Source organism: Archocentrus centrarchus, chromosome 11, assembly GCF_007364275.1.
Source record: "Archocentrus centrarchus isolate MPI-CPG fArcCen1 chromosome 11, fArcCen1, whole genome shotgun sequence".
Taxonomy (NCBI): domain Eukaryota; kingdom Metazoa; phylum Chordata; class Actinopteri; order Cichliformes; family Cichlidae; genus Archocentrus; species Archocentrus centrarchus.
The window spans coordinates 1,407,789-1,430,994 of NC_044356.1; the positions used below are offsets into that span (position 1 = coordinate 1,407,789).

Consider the following 23,206-nt stretch of genomic DNA (forward strand, 5'->3'; position numbering starts at 1 on the left):
CTTGTATTGTTCAACATGAAGCCTGTTTAATATCTTTTGCCTGCGACATGCAGTTACAAATGATGCCAGTGTTTTTGGGACACCCTGCACACATCTCCTTCCAGCTCCACCTGAGGTGTAGACATTTGCAAAGAAAGTTGAGACAAACCTCATCCTGATGTGCCTCACCACAAGTTTCTACGCAAAGCCCATCACCATGAGGATCAAGGAACAGACATACGAGCTCAGGACTTCTTCCAAATAATGATGAAACCTTCCAAAGGAGAGTTTAAGGTCACTTTACGTCATCTGATTGATCAATCAGTTTGTTTTTTTGAGTGTAATACCATGTTTCACCACGTATTCACCACCTGACATTTAGAGGGGGCGCTGTTTCACTTAGTGTATTTAACGGTCGAGTCCTCTGTAAGAAAAAAGAGGATGTTGCTTTTACGATTCTATTCATAAGCTTCTTAACCCGCTCAGTTTTACAGGTCACGTGTTTCTGACCTGCACAGGTAATTTTCGTGTTTTGTGTAAATAAATTGTTTCACAGCTCTAACTTTAAATCGGCATCTCCGTAACAAACACAGCAGCACGAGTGAAAATGACCTGAACCTAAAACTGATGCTGATGACGTTTCAGGTTGTCACCTGCTCAAAGGCTCTGATGTTTCCATCACTGCTGCAGCTGTTGTAGTCCTGCTCGAGGTTCATGGTGTCAGTGTGGTTCTGCTGGTGTGATGTAACAAACAATGATAGGTATGGAGTACAGTCTAATCATTGTGCCTCATTCACAAACTGTTCATTCTCACAAATCTGTGCTTGTGATTTATAAATATGGTCTTCCCCGAACTTGCACTCTGTGAACAACTTTAGGACTGCCTCAGACCGTGCACACGCACCAGGGTTATAATAGTTTTGGATTTTACATTATAGTTTAGTTTTAGTTAGTTTTTACTTTTTTCTCTCTAATTCAGTTAGTTTTAATTAGTTTTCAGAGTGGTTTTGCTCGTTTTTATTAGTTTTTATTTTTGGTTTCATGCTTAGTTTTAGTTAGTTTCAGTTAGTTTCAGTATTAGTTTTAGTATTTTCATACCTGATCAGGTGCAAGATTCAAGGCGCAAAAGTGACTATTGTGTAATGAAAACTTGACAAAAGATACAGTTTAAAGAAATATAGTCAACAACCAACTGTTCACAAGACATGCTAAATTTGTGTAATATTAAGGACACACATGAACATCAACAGGGAGAAACAAAGAAAAACATGAACTCCCAAACTCAATAAACTCTACAATAAACTCCACAATAAACTTCAGCGTCAGTGCAGCAGATTAACAACAGCTACATGTGGTGTTAAACAAAAACAAACTCTTTGAAGGAGTCAAAGCTCAAATCCATCTGCATCCTGATGTTCTCACCACCTGAAGCTGCTTCTGTTTTAGAGCTAGCTTGGTTAGATGCTCGCTAATTAAACCTGCAGGGTCTTTGCGGCCTCTGTACACAACCTACGGAAGTTGCCGACCTCATGTCCGCATTTATGCTTGTGTAGCTGGATTGTGTGTGTTAATTACCTTATGGTCGTGTGCAGGTGTTTGTACTCAAAGAACCTCCATACGGGACTCGGCAGACCGCAGCCATTACTTTGCGGACCAGCGCGGTGAGCGCACGCACATGCGCACTCACACACACAGTTGTCCTGTGGCGCTCCCAGCTTAAACTCCGAGCGCGGAAACAATGATTTCATATCAATCCACAAGGCTTAAAATGAAAGTCAGTTTATCTATAATTTCAGTTAGTTTTAGTTAGTTTTGTAAACTCACAATTCAGTTTTAATTAGTTATCGTTTTTTCCTTTTAATTATAGTTTTTATTTATTTCAGTTAACGACAATGTTTTTCAATTTCAGTTTTCGTTATTTCGTTCGTTTTCGTTAACTATAATAACCCTGACACGCACAAATGATGAACGCTTAGAAGATTTAAACCAAATATATGATCAGTTTTTTCAGTCTGTCGGTGTCACTACAGCACACACACGCACACACACACACACACACACAGTCAGTGCAAAAGATGTGGCATTACATCAGGCCTCCGACACAAACATTCACAGATCTGTGTGTAAACTCTGTGTACACACATTTCAAATTTGTGATTGCCAAATATTTTGGTTTTTGTTCTGTTGCACTCTGAATGGTTTTTTCAGACCTGGTCAGCTGCTGTAGCTTTATTTATGACTCCACAGTAAACACAGAGGGTTATTATATTCAGAAAGTTTCACATGTCGTCACACTCCTAAGTCATAATTAATGCCCCCCCCCAAAAAAAAAAATCATCATATTTTGATTATTTGGCTCCGTTTTCATCTTCTCCGAAAAACCTGGAAAAATGACGTGGCTCTAATTTTAAGAGGGTGACGCTGTTTTCAGACATCCCTTTCCACCCGGGGTCTCGCCCACGTGTGCGGTACTTTCCCGTCATTGGCTTTGTCTCAGTCTTTGCTCTCAGTTTGATTTTTGGCGCAGCGAGAAACCCCGGACCAAACCGAATAAACTGGATAAAGTGGAATAAACAGGTTTCAGAACGGGGCAGAGGGACTGTTTTGGAGTACAAATGTTCGCCTGGCCACTTTTTGTCCTTCTGGGGACGGGACTAACGGAAAGCAGCGGTGAGTTTCGGTTTTCAGCGCAGTTAACGTAATGAATGAACGTGAGGTTAGACTTCATATTTTAGAGGATGACTTTATTATAAAGATGTTGGAGAACGGGGCTAACGGTCAAAGCGGCAGCCATCGCTCCGATCACTGCAAAGGAGAGATGGCTGAGTTTGTCTTTGTGTGCCTGGAGAACATGTGGCGGCTCGCACGTGGTTGTGCACAGACGCCCGTACGACATCTCCGCGTGCGCAGACCGGTGGTACCGAAGCAGATTTATGTTATGTTCTTTTTAATACACAAGAATTATGGGATGTTTGTGGATTTTCGGGTCTGAATTCAGTTCAGTTTTATTTGGGGGTCAGTGAATTAATGCTCGGGAGGCAACTTAACTTCATGACAAAAAAGGATTTTAGAGCAATTCTTGCCATCACTCTAGAGCCACAAAACACATTTACGCCTTACTTATTTATGCTAACTGTTAAATGTTTGTGGTTTTCAACTCTTTGTTTGTTTGTTTGTTTGTTTGTTTTTTTAACATATTCTGACTAAAGAATTTCCCACCTTTAGGCCAGTAAAGTATATCTGTAACCTGTCCCGGCTGTCATAGGGAGAGAAGCAGGGCACACCTTGGAATAAATGTTGTCATACTAAATTCTGACTTTCAAGCTTATTAGAAGTGAGCAAACACTTGTTTTTGTCTCATATTCTGTATTTCCATTTCCATTGTTTGTGCATTTCAATAAATAAATGCACCTGTTTCCCATTTTCCCAGCAACATCATGCTGTAATGATCATAGCATATGTATGTATGTATGTTTGTATATTTCCCAATTCCTCCAAGACAAATGGACCAATCTTGATGAAATTTAGCTTCAACAGTGCCTGGGGCATATGGCATATATGTATATATTTTATACAAATCCCACAGTTGTGGATGTATTTGTACATTTGACACTTGATGTCACAAGATAATGTATCATAGCCTCATACTGCAATGATCGTAGTGTGTGTCTATTTATGCATGTTTATATGATCCATGTCTCTCTGGTGTGGCACGAGGGTTTGATAAATGAATAGAATAGAATAGAATAGAATAGAATGCCTTTATTGTCATTATACAGGATGTACAATGAGATTGGAGGGCCACTCCTGTTCAGTGCCATGTAACAGAAAATCAAACTCTCTAAAATAAAAATATTATAAAAATATTATAATCTAGTATGATCAATATAATCAAGAGATATACAGAAATAAACAATGTGTAAAATATGCAAAAAATAGAATGTATAAAAATATATACATACATTGGTGCATCTGTACATTGTAAGAAAAGTAAATATGTGTATACATATAATAATGAAGATGATGAATATTGCACTAGTGAATGAATACTGGATATTACACAATATAGGAATGTCAGATATTGTTCAGTATGAATAATATAATATTGCACAGTTACAGTGGGTGAGTGTGTGAGTTCAGGGTGGTGATTGCTCTGGCGAAGAAACTGTTCCTGAGTCTGTTTGTTCTGGCTTTGATGCACCTGTAGCGCCTGCCAGAGGGCAGCAGGTCAAACAGGTCAAAGCCAGGGTGTGAGCTGTCCTTGATGATGTTCCTGGCTCTGCTGATGCAGCGGGAGGTGTAGATGTCCATCACGGAGGGGAGAGGGCAGCCAACGATTCTTTGTGCTGTCTTGACTACCCTCTGAAGCCTGACCCTGTCTGCCTCAGTGCAGCTGCCGTACCATACTGTGATACAGTACGTTAGCAGGCTCTCAATGGATGAGCGGTAGAAGGTCAGCAGCAGGTTTGAGTCCAAGTTGTTCTTCCTGAGGACCCTCAGGAAGTGAAGTCGCTGCTGAGCCTTCTTGGGGGTCATCAATGAGGGGGTCATCAAAGAGTTTTGCACAATTCTGCTAGAATTATTAACCCCTTATTTATTTGATTACAAACAAAAATGAATAATTATGTTATGAAAAACTACCAACGTGTTTAAGTGGAGTTGAGCACAGTGAATCTTAGCCGAGTTTGGCGTAACAGTGTGATAACATATTTACAGCTCTTCTTGTAGCACTGGGCCCAATATATATATATATATATATATATATATATATATATATATATATATATATATATATATATATATATATATATATATATATATATATATATATACTGTATATACTGTATATATGGGTGGCTGTAGCTCAGGAGATAGAGCAGGTCACCTACTGATTGGAAGGTCAGCGGTTTAATTCCTGGCTACTCCAGGCTGCATGCCAGTGTATCCTTGGGCAAGATACTTAACCCCAAGTTGCTCTCCCACACAAGCTTTGGAGTGTGAATGTGTGTGTGTTAGATAATAAAAGCACATGGCTGAGTTAATCATGGAAGTGCTTGTATGAAAGGGGTAAATGTAAACATGTTGTATAAGTGCTTTGAGTGCTGAGACAGAGTAGAAAAGCGCTACATATAGAATCAAATCAAACCTTTATATAGTAAGGCAAAGGAACCAAAAATATGAGAGGGGGAAAAAAACCCATCCATCCATCCATCCATCCATCCATCCATTCGCTTCCGCTCATCCTGTTCAGGGTCGCGGGGGGGGGGGGGGGGGGGGGGGGGGGGGGGGGCTGGAGCCTATCCCAGCTGTCATAGGGCGAGAGGCAGGGTACACCCTGAACAGGTCGCCAGCCTGTCGCAGGGCCAACACAGAGAGACAAACAACCTTTCACACTCACATTCATGCTCTCATTCACACCTATGGGCAATTTAGTGTAGCCAATTAACCTAACCTCAGTAAGTGCATGTCTTTGGAATGTGGGAGGAAACCGGAGTACCCGGAGGAAACCCACGCAAGCACGGGGAGAACATGCAAACTGCACTCAGAGAGACGGAGAGGCCTGGGCCAAGGTGGAATCGAACCCAGGCCTTCCAGATGGTATTCTAACTGTGAGGCAGCAGTGCTAACCACTGCACCACCGTGCAAAAAAACCCCAACAGTCAAAATGACCCCCTATGAGCAGCACTTGGCGACAGTGGGAAGGAAAAACTCCCTTATAACAGGAAGAAACCTCCAGCAGAACCAGGCTCAGGGAGGGGCAGTCATCTTCTGTGACCAGTTGGGGGGCGTGATGGAAAAGAGGGATGGTGTGTTAACCTCCCACTAATAAGTTTAATAGAAAAAAAGGTGGAGGAAGAGCACCATTGTACTCCAGGTTAAAGTGGAGAAACAGAAGACTGTCTGCAGAAGAATCTCTGCAGAACCTCTGCAAAGGGACACTTTTTCTTCTTTTTCCGGCAGCGTTCCTGTAAATCTTTGTTCTGCAGTGTGAGGTCTTTTACCTTACGAAAGGCTTCTGCATTCTCTTCTTCAAGTTTCTTGCATCTCTTCTCAAGTTCTAAAATTTTCTTCTTTTCTGCCTGCTGTTCCTTCGTTTTGTTACATTTCTCTTCCTCTGTTTTCTTTGCCTCCCGTATTACTTTGTCATGCATGTCTTGTAACTCTCGATTTTTCTGCTGCAATTTTTGAAATGCTTGCTTCGTGTGTTTGTGTGTTTTCTCATGTTGTTGCATCTCCTTCTGCGTTTCAGTGTTTCTGTTCTGTACATTGTTATATAGTCCTTGCAGTTGTGTAATTTTATAATCCATTTCTTGGATACTACACTGCATCTCATTGCATGTTTTCTCCAGTTCTACCTTCTCTGCCTCCGTTTTAATGTTTTTGTCTTTGACTTCGTTATAAGATGCTTGTAGTTCGGCATTTCTCCTCTCCAAGTCTTGGAGAATATTTTGCATCTCTTCCTGCTTTTCTCCCACTTGTTTGCTCTCGTTTAGTTTTTCTTTATTTATTTGCAGTGCTTGAGCAAGCTGTACTTGCAAACTTTCATTATTTTTCTTACTTTCATCAAGCAGCTGTTTATTGTTGGCATCTAGTTCCTCTAACTTGTCCATTTCTTTCTCCATCCCTTTATTCTCTGCCATCAAATCTATAATTCTGCTCTGTGCATTACTAAGCAGTTTGTCCCAACCTTCATTTATGATTTGCAAGGTGGACTGGAGTTCCAGATATTCTTCCTGTTTGGAAGTTTCTCTGAGGTGCTTATTTTGGGCCTCCAACTCTCTGTTCTTCTCCTCCAGATGACGTTTCTCTTCCTGCGTTTGTTTAATCATATTGTGCAGGTATTGATTTTCTTTTTTAATGCAATCAAATGCCATTCTGAGGGATTCAATGTCATCTGGGACATTTTGCTGACTACTGCAGTGAAGAGGGTCAGCATTACCACTCTGTTGTTCGTCGTGAGACATGTTCTTGAGATCTTGAAACAGTGATGATTTAAAAGAGCCAAATGACTTCCAAGTGTTTTGTAGTTGATTCGAATGCTGCTGACTTACTTCTGTCTGAAAGATTCTCTAAGCGTTCTAAGGTGTCAAAAAGTCTTTTGATGGTTCGAATGACGTCATCAGTTACATTTGTTACTAAAGCCCCGAGGCCTGTGTCGAACAAAAGGGGCGTGTGTCAGAATATCACGTGACAAAAGCCAAACGCGGCACGGTTTACTGAAATCACGTGACTTACTCGTACGCGATTGGAGTTGCTGAAAAAGACGTGGGAAATCGAGGAAGTGTTCTGGGGCCTGTTCCAGGAAGCATGATCAACAAACTGAGTCTAAACGCAACTCTGGGATCGGCAACTCCCACAACAGCTTATCAGAGTTAGTTTATTCACCTCTGAGTATGTTCAGCCTGAGAGTCGGCGACACCAGGATTCACCATGGCAACGGGTAAATAAGGATCGAGGTTCGCCGAGTTGCGCGCCTTTTTTATTCAGTCATTTTCTATCCATAAACGTTTGTTTCTAATAACCAATAGAACAACGAGCATCGCGCTGTGAGTGACGCATAAACGAGTGCAGATAATAAGGTGTATGTTTTAGTTGTAGGTCTGACCGTCCTCGAATCACTGAAAGCATGTGAGAGGAATCATAACACGAACAACCTCCGCACTGAATACACTGAATATTCAGTGCGGTGGTTGCTCACGTTGTATCGTTGTATCGAGATTTTCTTGTCAGAAACTGCAGACTGCTGCATCTGTTTCCCCCGCACATCTAAAACACCAGTTCATCTGGCATCACCAGCAGCGGTTCAACATTGAACTGTTTCCTGGGGGTTAACCTAAGATACCCAGCCTATGTTTGTGCGGGCAGGTAGAATGATGGCTAAGGCTGATCAAGATGGCATTTTAACAGCTGACGAGTAACCTGCAGGGTGCTGGTTTGAGTCCCTGCTTAGATCTGCGAGGTGACTGCACGTGATCCCTGACAAAAATGAGCACATGCTATTAAACCAAACCAAACAGGGTTTGTTCTAATCCAGCAGCTTGGTGATATTTCTACAGTCAGAACCAGGGTTATAATAGCTCTGGATTTTACATTATAGTTTAGTTTTATTTTGTTTTAACTTGTTTTTTCTGTAATCCAGTTAGTGTTAATTATTTTTAGATTGGATTTGCTTGTTTTTATCTTTTTATTTTTTGCTTAATGCATAGTTTTAATTTAGTTTTCATTATAGTTTTAGTTTTTTCATGCTTTGCCAGGTGCAAGAGTAACTATTGTGTAATGAGACCAACAAATTATACCATTTAAAAAATTGTATTCAACAACCACCTGTTGACTAGATTGCAGCATTATGTGCTAAATGTGTGCAATATTAAGGACACACGTGAACATCATGAGACATCAGCAGGGAGCAACAGAAAGAAAAATCCAATAAACTTAAACTTGTATCTGTGTGGTGAACAGGTTAATCACAGTCTGGGCTGCGTGGAGCCGTCGTGTAGTTACATTTCTGGAGAGGTGCGGGCAGTGGCGCAAAAAGGGGGTATGCACTATATGCAATGCATAGGAGCGCCGCACAAGAGGGGGGCGCCAAAACGATGTGGGAAAATATTTCTCTAGTTGCATTTTCTGTATTTGACAGCTGTGCATATGACATGATCAATAACAGAGGTGCAGCGCTGATTAGGCGCCCCTGCGCTCCTTCACATCCCCTCCTCCTGTCCAATTTAAAGACAGTCGTAAGTTATGAGCCGTTACTGAGACAGTGCGCTCAGACCAAAGCAGCAGCACTTACTCCTGTAACCACCTTAAAACTTTTATTGGGAAACAGCTGGAGGTCCTTCTTCAACCACCTGATCAGCAACATGAAGAACAGAGAACTTTGTAGCTGCTCCATAAACCGCTGTTTGTTTCACACAGAGCAGGGCTGTCAATCACAGGACGGGCCAAAATTGAAGACACATTCTGAGTCGCGGGCGGAACAGGATTAAAAATAATTATTTAAATTAGTAAAATAAATTTGAATGGCCAGAATACAGCAGCTTTTTTCCTCAACACATTAAATAAAATATAAAATTATATTATTCTTCAAAAATCACATGAATATATTTCAAACTGATGAAAAGTTGCAAATTTTTCGGGTAAAAACTGTAATGTGAATTTCTGCGCTTCACAGTCGGAAAAACGCTGCATAAACTGCGCAGTGTGTCAGTTTATCAGCAAATAGCGCAGCTGCAAACACAGCGGTGGAGACAAGTTATCATGCGGTCCAGTCCCCAAAGCTGCAGGGACGCATTATGATGCTTCATGAGAAAAGTCGACTCTCACAGCCACCTTTCATCCCGGAGCCCTGCTGAGGCTTTTCCTTCACTTTCTATGAACTGACAGATTTCCTCAGGCAGCTCATCGCACCTGTGTAATAAGGCGTGCCACCAAATTCAGAAGCTATTTACTCCAGAAAGACTGAAACTGCCTCTTACGAAGTTCCCTGTCTGTGTTTCGGTGTTTATGACGCGTTCTGTCTTCAGGACTTTGCTGCGCACCGTTTCCTGCTGTGTGACGCAGTGATGCACTGTCAGCTCACCTGTGCAGGTCTTCTCTTCATCTTTTCCGTATCTGTCCCACCAATCCGCTCTTTCCCCCGCAGCGCAAGTGAGGAAAAGAGACAGATGGTTTACCTCCGATGTCAGCCTTCAGGTCTTTTGCCTCCCACCTGTTTGGAAAATCCCTTTTTTCCACTTTTCGTTTGGTCATTTTTGGGGAGTCAGGCAGCTTAAATGTCACTGTAAAAAGTGCTGACCGATGTTTTCTCCGCTGATCACTGATCAATCGGCAATAGGGAAAACAGGTTAGCGCACAGTTCTTGGCCTGCCGGCAGCTGCTGCAGTGCGTGGAATTTGTAGTATAAGTGGTGGGAGCACATTTACCCGCGGGCTATTAATAATAGCTATATGAAATCATCTTGCTGGCCGTATAAAATTAGATCATGGGCCGGAAGTGGCCCGCAGACCTTGAGTCTGACACGTGACATAGAGAAAAACTGCAGTGCGGAAGTTAAAATGTGCAGATGAATTGTTAGTACGAAAAATTATTTCTCATCCGATTACTTGATTAATTGATGGAATAATCGATACAATACTCGATTCTGAAAATAATCGATAGCTGTATTCAGAAAGCCATAGTCAAACATTAGTTTTCAGCACCAGTGGAGCTGTGAAAGGCCTTCAAGAAAAATGACATGCACCTCGAGAAATGTAACTACAGGTTCACAAAGACTGTGATTAGACTTTAGATGTGCTTTCTGGTTACATGTGTAGGCCCCTTCACTCAATTAACAAGCGGGAGCAGCTTTTAGCGGTTAGTATTAGCTTGCTAATTAGCATTACCACCCCCGCCCCTGTTTTTTTTTTTTGGGGGGGGGGCGCCTAAAAATGTGTCCGCATACACCTCAGAGAGTATATAGCTGCACCCCTGGGTGCGGGTCAGGTTACATCGTAGGTCACTGCGTAGGTTCACAGGAGTTTCTGTAGCCGCCTTGTGCTCTTCTCAGGTTGACTGAGGTTGGTGGGTTGGTTCCACACAGTTTGTCATCATATCATCCACAACAAAAACACTCGCTTGTCATAGCGTACTCTAAGAAATCCCTTTATGGGACTCTGCTGCTTTCTCCCACCTTTTGCTGTTGCCATTATTTTGCGGACTGGTGCGGTACACACACACACACACACACACACACACACACACACACACACACACACACACACACACACACACACACACACACACACACACACACAGTGAGGTGCTGGATGGTGCTCCCAGCTAAAACTGCTAGAGCAGAAAAGTGATTTCATATCAAACCACTATTCTTTTAAATAAGCTGACAGACTTGAAAATGAAGGTCATTTTTTATCTATAATTTCAGTTTGTTTCAGTTACATTTGTAAACCAGCAATACAATTTTTTATTTCAGTTAACAAAAATCCATCCATCCATTCTCGTTCGCTTATCCTACTCAGGGTCGCAGGGGCGCTGGAGCCTATCCCAGCTGTCACAGGGTGAGAGGCAGGGTACACCCTGTACAGGTCACCAGCCTGTCATACATTCACACCTGTGGGCAATTTAGAATCACCTGTTAATCTGACCCCAGTAACTGCATGTCTTTGGACTGTGGGAGTAAATCCACACAGACAAGAGGAGAACATGCAAACTCCACACAGAGAGGCCTGGGCCAAGGTGGAATCGAACCCAGGACCTTCTAGCTGTGAGGCAGCAGTGCTAACCACAAATGGTTTTTCAATTTCGGGTTCTATTTTGTTCGTTTTCGTTGGTCAGAACATAATCTACAGAGAGGTGTGCTATAAAGTGAGTTTAATGCCTTAATTATGTTGAGCTTAAACTCTGAGTTTTCTGTGTCATTAAAGTGTTGCTTCTTTGACCTGTTAAATCACCATGGTGACTTATACAGACCACATAACCTGGTCAGGAGCAGGTTAGGTTCAGAGTTTCAGTTTAAAATCAGTCCTTTTTTTCGCACTGCAGTGTTCCCCTAAGCAATAGATGTCGCCGCACAGACGATACCTACACATCAGTGCTGATATAGAAGTCAAACTAGACAAAAAAATTGTAGATTTTTTTTTTTTTTCACAAAGTTTCATCTTTTCAGACTGTTGCAACATCTCTGTATGGTCTATGAACCTCTGAACTTAGTCACTGATATGTTATTAAAATGGGGGGTAAAAACTGATGTGATTGTAATCTTGTCACTTTAACTCAGCTGCAGAGATAGTGCTACAAAACACCAGGATACAAAAATTCAAGACCTGCAGCCTCTTATTGTATGTATATGCCGAAACGGCAGCTAGTGGCTGCAGGTATGACGTCGGTTTGGCATCAGCTTTGCTGTGCAGTGCTCTTGTTGGGCTCGAGTATAAAATGGTCCTAAAACCTGCAGTCTATTTGTAGGCCATCAGATGGTGATAAACTTCCAGTCCTGTAGATGTCTATTCTTTCTTCTTCTCTTAAACACTTTCCCTCTCAATTGAGTTTTATTTATCACTACCATATCCCAACAAGAAGTCACTGTGAGAGCATTTTCTTTTTGTTTTGTGTTATGTGTTTGGACACTATGGGCAGTAGCGCAGCGGGTAGGTGTTCGCCTTGCAGCGGGAGGTTTGCTGGTTCGAGCCCCTGTCCCTGTGCTGCGTTGTGTCCTTGGGCAAGGCACTTAAACCACATTGCCTAACGGTAGCGCCGGTCTCTGGCTGCATGACCGCAGATGCTCGTCTCTGGATGAGTGATCTGGAACGATCATTTCTTTGTGTGCCTTGTGCGCACAATGACAATGAGTTGAATCTAACATCTAACTAGGGGGCACTTAGTTTATGAGTCATTGTATTTATATGGGAAGGGGTTTGCTCATTTGGTCGGCATTAATGGTGGAGGCGTTACAGTTTTTGACTGTGCAGTCTGTTAATCAGGTATGCCAGCATTTACACTGTTAGGCTGCAAATACTGTTCAATGATAGAGACGAGAACTACCTGTTGTCGGTCACAAATAATAAAAGGAAGTGAAGACAAAGATGTTTGATTTTGTCAAAGTGTGTGAGTACACACACACTTTGACAAAATGTGTGAGTACACAGCTGTGGAGCACATGTCAGAATCAGCTGAAGTTAACACCGAGTATCAGCATAGAAAAGCTGATACAGTCACCTAAAGGTGCTTTATATTGTAATGTAAAGACCATATAATAATCCAGAGAAAACCCAATAATTAAAATGACCCCCTTATGGGCAAGTACTTGGTGACAGTGGAAAGTAAAAAAGGGGCAGTCATAAATGCGTGTGTTAAAGCATGTTTTTTGCTGGTGAAGGAATGAGTCATAAACACTTTAGTAGAATTAGCTTTTCAGCATCACTCTGAGACAGGATGTTTATAATTTTAGAAATATTGTGCAAATGCAAAAAAGCGGTCCTACACATTGTTTAGAATGTGCATTGAAGAACATATCCTGGTCAAAAATGACTCCAAGATTTCTCAGTGTTACTGGAGGCCTCTGGTTAGACACTGTGTTTCTAAGATTTGTGGGGCAAAGTTTGTAGTACAAGAACTTTGGTTTTATCTGAATTTAGAAGCAGAAAATTAGAGGTCATCCAAGTCTTTGTCTTTAAGAAATCCCTGCAGTTTACTAATTGTTGTGTGTCATCTGGCTTCATGGATGGATAAAGCTGAGTATCATCTGCATAACAATGAAAATGTATGCAATGTTTTCCAATAATACTGCTTAAGGCACGTGTCAATCTCAAGGTCTGCGGGCCAGATCCGACCCGCAATATGATTCCATAAAGCTATCATTATCACAAGTAAATAGCGCTCCCACCACGTTACTAAAAATCCCAAAATGCACTGCACCAGATGCCATGCAGGCCAAGACCTGTGCACTAACCCATTTTCCTCCATTGCCAGTGACATATTGATCAGTGATCAGCGGATAAAAACATCAGTCGGCACTTTTTACAATTCAATTTTATTTATATAGCGCCAAATCACAACAAACTGTCGCCTCAAGGCGCTTTGTATTGTGGGTAAAGACCCTACAATAATACAGAGAAAACCCAACAGTCAAACAGACCCCCTATGAGCAGCACTTGGCGACAGTGGAAAGGAAAAACTCCCTTTTAACAGGAAGAAACCTCCAGCAGAACCAGGCTCAGGGAGGGGCAGTCATCTGCCGCGACCGGTTGGGCTGAGGGGAGAGAAAAGACATGCTGTGGAAGAGAGCCAGAGATTAATATCAATTAATGATTAAATGCAGAGTGGAGTATAAACAAAGTAAATAAGGTGAATGAGAAACAGTGCATTATGTGAACCCCCCAGCAGCCTAGGCCTATAGCAGCATAACTAAGGGATGGTTCAGGGTCACCTGATCCAGCCCTAACTATAAGCTTGATCATAAAGGAAAGTTTTGAGCCTAATCTTAAAAATAGAGAGGGTGTCTGTCTCCCGAATCCAAGCTGGAAGCTGGTTCCACAGAAGAGGCGCCTGAAAGCTGAAGGCTCTGCCTCCCATTCTACTCTTAAGTATCCTAGGAACCACAAGTAAGCCAGCAGTCTGAGAGCGAAGTGCTCTGTTGGGGTGATATGGTACTATGAGGTCTTTGAGATAAGATGGTGCCTGATTATTCAAGACCTTGTATGTGAGGAGAAGAATTTTAAATTCTATTCTAGATTTAACAGGGAGCCAATGAAGAGAAGCCAATATGGGAGAAATTTGCTCTCTCTTTCTAGTCCCTGTCAGTACTCTAGCTGCAGCATTTTGGATCAGCTGAAGGCTTTTCAGAAAGCTTTTAGGACAGCCTGATAATAATGAATTACAATAATCCAGCCTAGAAGTAATAAATGCATGAATGAGCTTTTCAGCATCACTCTGAGAAAGGATGTTTCTAATTTTAGAAATATTGCGCAAATGCAAAAAAGCGGTCCTACATATTTGTTTAATATGTGCATTGAAGGACATATCCTGGTCAAAAATGACTCCAAGATTTCTCACAGTGTTACTGGAGGCCAAAGTAATGCCATCCAGAGTAAGTATCTGGTTAGACACCATGTTTCTAAGATTTGTGGGGCCGAGAACAAGAATTTCAGTTTTATCTGAATTTAGAAGCAGGAAATTAGAGGTCATCCAGGCCTTAATGTCTTTAAGACATTCCTGCAGTTTAATTAATTGATGTGTGTCATCTGGCTTCATTGATAGGTAAAGCTGAGTATCATCTGCATAACAATTAAAATTGATGCAGTGCTTTCTAATAATACTGCCTAAGGGAAGCATGTATAATGTAAATAAAATTGGTCCTAGCACAGAACCCTGTGGAACTCCATAATTAACCTTAGTGTGTGAAGAAGACTCCCCATTTACATGAACAAATTGGAGTCTATGAGATAAATATGATTCAAACCACTGCAGTGCAGTACCTTTAATACCTATAGCAAGCTCTAATCTCTGTAATAAAATGTTATGGTCAACAGTATCAAAAGCTGCACTGAGGTCCAACAGGACAAGTACAGAGATGAGTCCACTGTCAGAGGCTGTAAGAAGATCATTAGTAACCTTCACTAATGCTGTTTCTGTACTGTGATGAATTCTGAAACCTGACTGAAACTCTTCAAATAAACCGTTCCTCTGCAGATGATCAGTTAGCTGTTTTACAACTACTCTTTCAAGAATCTTTGAGAGAAAAGGAAGGTTGGAGATTGGCCTATAATTAGCTAAGACAGCTGGGTCAAGTGATGGCTTTTTAAGCAGAGGTTTAATTACAGCCACCTTGAAGGTCTGTGGTACATAGCCAACTAATAAAGACTGATTGATCATTTTTAAGATTGAAGCATCAATAATTGGAAAGACTTCTTTGAACAGTCTAGTAGGAATGGGATCTAATAAACATGTTGCTGGTTTGGAGGAAGTAACTATTGAAGTTAACTCTGAAAGATCAACTGGAGCAAAAGAGTCTAAACAAATACCAGCAGTGCTGAAAGCAGCCGAACATGAAGAATAATCTTTGAGATGGTTATGAATAATTTTTTCTCGAATGTCTAAAATTTTATTTGTAAAGAAATCCATGAAGTCACTACTAGTTAACGTGAAAGGAATACTCGGCTCTACAGAGCTCTGACTCTTTGTCAGCCTGGCTACAGTGCTGAAAAGAAACCTGGGGTTGTTCTTATTTTCTTCAATTAATGATGAATAGTAAGATGTCCTAGCTTTACGGAGGGCTTTTTTATAGAGCAACAAACTCTTTTTCCAGGCTAAATGAGCATCTTCTAATTTAGTGAGACGCCATTCCCTCTCCAGCTTACGGGTTATCTGCTTTAAGCTGTGCGTTTGTGAATTATACCACGGAGTCAGGCACTTCTGATTTGAAGCTTTCCTTTTCAGAGGAGCCACAGTATCCAAAGTTATACGCAGTGAGGATGTAAAACTATTGACGAGATAATCAACCTCACTGGGAGCAGAGTTTAGGTAGCTGCTCTGCACTGTGTTGGCACATGGCACTGAAGAGCATAACAATGAAGGAATTAGATCCTTAAACTTAGTTACAGCACTTTCAGAAAGACTTCTACTGTAATAAAACTTATTCCCCACTGCTGTGTAATCCATTAAAGTAAATGTAAATGTTACTAAGAAATGATCAGACAGGAGGGGGCTTTCAGGGAATACTGTTAAGTCTTCTGTTTCTATGCCATATGTTAGGACAAGATCCAGAGTATGATTAAAGTGGTGGGGGGGCTCCTTTACATTTTGAGAGAAGCCAATTGAATCTAACAATAGATTAAATGCAGTGTTGAGGCTGTCATTCTCAGCATCTACATGGATGTTAAAATCACCCACTATAATTATTTTATCTGAACTGAGCACTAAATCAGATAAAAAGTTTGAGAAATCAGACAGAAACTCTGAGTAGGGACCAGGTGGACGATAGATAATAACAAATAAAACAGCTTTTTGATTTTCCCAATTAGGATGGACAAGACAAAGAGTCAGGCTTTCAAAAGAATGAAAACTTTGTCTGGGTCTTTGATTAATTAATTAAGCTGGAATTGAAGATTGCAGCTAATCCTCCTCCTCGACCTGTGCTTCGAGCATTCTGACAGTTACTGTGACTCGGGGGTGTTGATTCATTTAAACTAACATATTCATCCTGCTGTAACCAGGTTTCTGTAAGGCAGAATAAATCAATACGTTGATCAATTATTAAATCATTTACTAATAGGGACTTGGAAGAGAGAGACCTAATGTTTAACAATCCACATTTAATTGTTTTATTCTTTGGTGCAGTTGATGAAGCTGTATTATTTATTGTTTTTGAATTTTTATGCTTAAATAGCTTTTTGCTGATTTTAGCTTTGGTTTTTGGTGGTCTGGGAGCAGGCACCGACTCTATGGGGATGGGGTGTTGGGGGGAGGGCAGGAGGAGAGAAGCTGCAGAGAGGCGTGTAAGACTGCAACTCTGCTTCCTGGTCTCAACCCTGGGTAGTCAGTTTTTAGGAGGGTTAATAAATTTGGCCAGATTTCTAGAAATGAGAGCTGCTCCATCGAAAGTGGGATGGATGCCGTCTCTCCTAACAAGACCAGGTTTTCCCCAGAAACTTTGCCAATTATCTATGAAGCCCACGTCGTTTTTTGGACACCACTCAGACAGCCAGCGATTCAAGGAGAACATGCGGCTAAACATGTCGCTCCTGGTCTGATTGGGGAGGGCCCGGAGAAAACTACAGAGTCCGACATCGTTTTTGCAAAGTTACACACCGAGTCAATATTAATTTTAGTGACCTCCGATTGGCGTAACCGGGTGTCATTACTGCCGACGTGAATAACGATCTTACCAAATCTACGATTAGCCTTAGCCAGCAGTTTCAAATTTCCATGAATGTCGCCTGCTCTGGCCCCTGGAAGACATTTGACTATGGTCGCCGGTGTCTCTAGCTTCACGTTTCTCAAAACAGAGTCGCCAATAACCAGAGTTTGTTCCTCGGCGGGTGTGTCGCCGAGTGGAGAAAAACGGTTAGAGACGTGAACAGGTTGGTGGTGTACCCGGGGCTTCTGCTTAGGACTACGCTTCCTCCTCACCGTCACCCAGCTGGCCTGTTTTCCCTGCTGCTCGGGATCTGCTGGGGGGGAGCTAACGGCGGCTAAGCTACCATGGTCCGCACCCGCTACAGGGGCCTGGCTAGATGTAGGATTTTCCAGGGTGCGGAGCCGAGTCTCCAGTTCAAAAAGCCTGGCCTCCAGAGCTACAAACAGACTACATTTATTACAAGTACCGTTACTGCTAAAGGAGGCCGAGGAGTAACTAAACATGTGACACCCAGAGCAGGAAAGTGCAGGAGAGACAGGAGAAGAAGCCATGCTGGTAGTGAGTCGGCTAAGGGCTAAGCTACTAGCTGAGCTAAGCTAGCGAATTTCTAAAAACAAATAAAGTGAGTAATGTGAATACAGGTGATTCAGCAAAGAGTATGCTATTTAAAGTAGGTGAAGATTACACTAAAATATGTTATTATCCAGATAAATCGAGTTATACAGATATAACAGCTAACAGACAGCAAAACACTGTGCTCCGAAACAGGAACAGGAAGTGATACAATACCGCAGTGAGAGCCAACACCAAGTGACAGTTTACAGTGATATGTATGCTAGCCTGACCCCCAAAAATGGCCAAATGAAGTGGAAAACTGACACTGCAGTTAAACCGTGTCTCTCTTTTCCTCGCCTGCCATGTGTGGGGAAAAGAGCAGATTGGTGGGACAGATATGGGAGACGATGCAGAGGGAGACCTGCACAGGTGACCTCTCACCTCTCAGAACGGTCTGTGAGGATTCTGCCCTCAGCGTATGCTCTGTTAACCTTTGTGGCATCAGGTTGAAGTGCTGCATTGTTAGGTGTGATAGTTTGTTGCTCTTGAAGCTGTTTGATATTTGAACACCAGCCTTTGTTGCTGAGGTGGAGAGACCAGATGTTAAGCTTACCTGTGCACACCTGCTAATATATGCCTTTTGACTTATGTTTGCCTAAATGATTGGATGGATCTTCAAAGATACCTTCCCAGTAGATAAGTGTTCATTTTAAAACTGAGTCAGATCTGCTGCTGCTTCTCTAAATGAATTTCCTTCTGTGATTTTTCAGAGATTCATTCCCTCCATTACATCTACACCGCTCTCTCCAAACCCGTTGGACAACCGGGCATCCACGAGTTCACAGCCATGGGCATGCTGGATAACAGAATGATCGACTACTTCGACAGCGAGCATCAGACAAAGGTTCCCAGACAGGACTGGATGAGACAGCGTTTACCCGTTGATTATTGGGAAAAAGGCACACAGTCCCGCAAGAGCAAGCAGCAGTGGTTCAAGGTGAACATCGGCATCCTGATGGAGCGAATGAGGCAGAATGACTCAACCTGTAAGTTTTTGATTTGATGAATCTTGAGCCACACAGTATTGTGTCCTCTCTGGATGTGTGTTCCTCTGTTTCTTTGTTGTTAATTTATTTCACAGTTGTTTTTGTCTTTCCTTCAGCCCCTCATGTTCTTCAGTGGATGCATGGCTGTGAGGCTGAAACGCAGCCTGACGGCACGCTCAAGTTTGTGCGCGGCATGGACATGTACAACTATGATGGTGACGACTTCCTGTCCTTCGATGATAAAAATGGGGTCTGGGTCGCCCCAACAAAGGAGGCAGAAGCCACCAAGAGGAAGTGGGACGGTGTCCAGGTCCTGAAAGAGTACACCAAGGGCTACCTGGAGAACGAGTGCGTCGATTGGCTGAGCAAATTCGTGAATTATGGGGAAAAGGAGCTCCAAAAAAAATGTATGTATGTTAGAAAATAATAATAATGTTGGGTAGCATGGTGGTTAGCACTATCGCCTCACAACAAGAGGGTCCTAGGTTTGAATCCACTGTCTGGTCAGGACCTTTCTGTGTGGAGTTTGCATGTTCTCCCTGTGTTTCCGTGGGTTCCCTCCAGTCCAGTTCCTCCCTCAGTCCACAGACATGCAGTGAGTGGGGTTAGGTTACACACTGATTCTAAATTGAGTGTAAATGGTCGTCTGTCTCTCTGTGTTAGCCCTGGTGACCCGTCCAGGTGTACCCCGCCTCTCACCCTATGACAGCTGGGACAGCCTCCAGCCCCCCCGTGACCCTGAACTGCAGAAGTGGAAGAGAATCAATAGATGGTCAATAATGATAATGCACAATTTATACATTATTATTAGACTTTATAGAATTCGGTCTAGTCATAGTTCATGTATTATGGAAAAGAGATGCCAAACTCTGTGTGACATCACATACATGTTCTTTTTCTTTTTTTGGTTTTTTTTTAGTGGCATTTATAGAAACATCACTGGATTTATGAACAGGTTTAAACACAATCATGTACACAAAAAGTTACTTTCATTTAATTGCTGTCATTAATTATCACATTCAGCTGTGGAAATATTTTCAATGAAAATATCTGATTAGACATTAATATTTAATAATACTCAAAAATCAAATACAGATTCTTTTAATGTGCTTCTGAAATCTTAAATTTTGGTTTTCGGGTTTTTTGAAGTTAACCTGAAAATAACCAAAGGTCAAAGGTTCCTCTGAGTTCTGCGTAATCTCGTTTATTCAGCAGAAATATGACAACATCAGTGGAAACAGTATTATTGACTAAATACAAATACAAAAGGCATGTGTGGATTAAATGTGGATGAACATGTGTGCAGCTTCTCTGCAGGTTAGAAAATAAAAGCTGGACTTTAAAAGAAGCTCAGCATGCTGGAAGCATTGTTGTTAAGCAGCTACAGTTCACGTTTGACCATCACAGGGTCAAACAGCACCACCCACAGATCCAGCCACCTTTGAGACAAAACGCAACAAGACAAAGCTCCCATGTTAACGACAGTACTGGTTATAATATTGTTAGAAACACATAGTTGGCAAATCAAAGAAACTGATCTTAAAGAAGTTGTTTGAGAGAAGATCACAAATATTCTTCAAATGCTGCAATTTACAATGAAACAGAGCACAAGGCAGCGACTCGCATGCTGCTGAACAAAATAACACATCAGCCCAAAAAACACAAAACACAACCAGCTCACCTATCTCTCACACACACACACACAGTAGCTACTCACACTGAGCTGATCACAAGTATGCTGAGCCACCCTGCACTCTTTACATTTTGTCCCTCCAGCTCCTCCTGAGGTGTTCGTTTTTACGAAGAGCTCCAAGGTCGAGGCCAATGTCTTCCTGGTGTGCCTCGCCACGGGCTTCTACCCAAAAGACATCATCCTGAGGGTCAAAAGGAACGAGCGGGTTCTCACAAAAGAGGACGGCCTGATGAGCACAGACATTCTTCCGAATGATGACGACACCTTCCAGAGAAGAGACTTCGTGGAGATTTTAAGGTCTGATGTGTCAAAATTCAGCTGTGAAGTCATCCATAGAGGGACTAATGTGGACATTACTAAGATGTGGGGTAAGAAACTTTTTCTTTTATCTGGTGCTGGACAACATGAACCAAAAATCATTTTTCTGATTAATATTTTGGCATAAATAGACCTTTACAGGAGTTTACAGCTGCAGTTGAATTCTCCTGTCACATATAGAGAATGTTTATAGTTTTTATTTACATGACCAGTATAAATAAAACATAAATAAAATAAAGCTTTTCATGTTTTATGTATTTAAATTGTATCACAGCTCTCAGTAACAGACAGACGTGACCTGAACCCAACACTGATGCTTTCTGGGTTTCAGATCCCATCGTGCCCGACGCTCCTGCTGGAAACGGCGGCGTCGTCGTCGCAGTGGTGGTAGTGCTGCTCGTGTTTATTGGTGGAGCTGCGGTTCTGTGGTTTTTACGTAGAAAATGGCTTCTCGGTAGGTGTAATGTGCAGTTTAATCACACACACTCTTCACACTCACAAATCTGAGCGAGATTACATTCAAAAAAATGTTCTTCCCCAAATTTGTTTTCTGAACAAATGATGAAAAAAATTGTTTAAACAGAATATTAATGCTACTACTACTACTACTGTTATTCCTGTTACTACCATTACTACTATTGCCACTACTACTAAGTTTTATTTTGGCCATTTGCAGTTTTACAAAATGTCATAATAATAATTATAATCAACTCTGGGGACTGAAAATATACACAAAATATTGACCAACAACACTCACATGCTCTAAAAGGCAACCCTTTTATTCTGAGATGAGATTAGATGAGAAATACCATATTTATCGATGATGATGATGATTCTCTGGCAGACAGAGATTTTGTGTTATAGAAGATGTGGAGGACAGATCTTTGTCTCAGCTGAATCAGAGCTCTGCTGTCTGTTTATGCTGCTATATAAATAAAAGTGATGTGTTTTATGTTCTATTGTGAATGAAATATAGGTGTGAGATTTGCTTTCTGTTTTTATTTACATTTTAAACAGCATCCCATCTTTTTTTATGTAAGTGAACATAGAAAATAACACAGCTGTGTTCACCCCTGCAGATCGTTAACCTGACGCTGATATCCAGCTGCCAGAGGCAAACGGAGGCCTGTTGAAGCCGGAGTGCTGAGCTGCGTGAACGCTGTTTTTAACTGTTATTCTTTCCAAGTGTATGATATATGAAAGGCGACCTTGAGAGTTTCCAAAGGCAACTAGAATGATATTGTAGGAAGAGGAGATGTGAAGTTTTTGGAATAACTCGTAGCACATGAAGACTTGATGCAACCAGATTTACCAAAACAACACACACAAAAAAAAAAAAAAAAAGCCGAGCATTTTGCATTTGCTGCTCCCTTCAGATTAGATGAGCATTATTCCATTTGAATCAATAAGTGGGTTTGAAACAAGCATTAATGCTCCTTTAAGCTGAACCTCCAGCAGTGAAAATGAAATGAGCTCGGTTTGAGTTTATGAAATTCTCTCAGCTAAAAGTGAGTTCAGGACTTTAAAACTTAAACGGGGGTCCTGATAAATGTGCAGACATGTCAGGATTAAACAGGAGTTACAAACTGAACAGCTGGATTTAATTTAAAAACACTTTTAAAGACTTGAAGGCAGGTCAGAGGCTGAGGACCTGTGGAGAGAGCAGCCGACCCAACACGGTGGCTTGGTTCAAAGGTCATGGTACAAAATATGTTTTAGGTTTATAAATTTTTCCAAACTGACAGATTACTGTTGGACTTTTGTTCTGGGATGTCACCAGAAACTCTGTAATGTACTAATGCCTGTGGTCATTTTTACTACCTTATGCACCTGAATTCTCTCTGTTTTAATCTTTTGATAAATCAGTGAAATATCTGCTGTGTGACTTTTGGTGTAAGAAGGTGTTTCCTGATGTGTTGAATGATGTTGTCACTGTGAAGCAGGACTGACAGATATATAATATTTAAAGCCTGTTTTAAATGTTCTTTTTGTATAAAAATGTCAATCAAGTTGATATTTTTGTGTTCTTTTAAAGAAATCGCTCCATTTTGTTGTGTTTATTTGTGCGTTTGAATTACCTGTTGTTTTTCAGTAAGTTTAAACTGTTTAATTTTTTATTTTTCATTATGACTTAATTCTGTTCCATTGAATTTAAATATATTGTAGGAAGGAAGCACACGTTACAGATTTAAGTGCTTCAGTGTTTGTGAAATGAACGATTTATGTTACAGAAAAATGTCCAGGAAATTTCATTTGTTTTTTTTT

General features: G+C 41.4%; 1 protein-coding gene across 2 annotated transcripts; it reads left to right on the forward strand.

Moving 5' to 3' along the window:
* The first annotated feature begins 2,473 nt into the window (after positions 1-2,473).
* On the forward strand, positions 2,474-23,015 carry LOC115788675 (H-2 class I histocompatibility antigen, L-D alpha chain-like). Of its 2 annotated transcripts, none has more exons than XM_030741805.1 (6): positions 2,474-2,649; positions 18,655-18,930; positions 19,047-19,337; positions 20,707-20,991; positions 21,273-21,395; positions 22,021-23,015. In XM_030741805.1, the coding sequence occupies exons 1-6, from the start codon at positions 2,595-2,597 to the stop codon at positions 22,026-22,028; spliced, it is 1,038 nt and encodes a 345-aa protein (XP_030597665.1). In that variant the 5' UTR covers positions 2,474-2,594; the 3' UTR covers positions 22,029-23,015. The 2 variants fall into 2 exon arrangements, with proteins under 2 accessions (XP_030597665.1, XP_030597666.1); XM_030741806.1 differs by lacking the exon at positions 2,474-2,649 and adding an exon at positions 7,237-7,420.
* Positions 23,016-23,206: the final 191 nt, after the last annotated feature.

Bases quoted from the DNA above. Each gene is read 5' to 3' on its own strand.
- LOC115788675 (XM_030741805.1), top strand. From the start codon at position 2,595: ATGTTCGCCTGGCCACTTTTTGTCCTTCTGGGGACGGGACTAACGGAA. The intron at 19,338-20,706 runs GTATGTATGTTA...TTGTCCCTCCAG, and splicing joins AAAGGAGCTCCAAAAAAAAT to CTCCTCCTGAGGTGTTCGTT. The intron at 20,992-21,272 runs GTAAGAAACTTT...TCTGGGTTTCAG, and splicing joins GGACATTACTAAGATGTGGG to ATCCCATCGTGCCCGACGCT.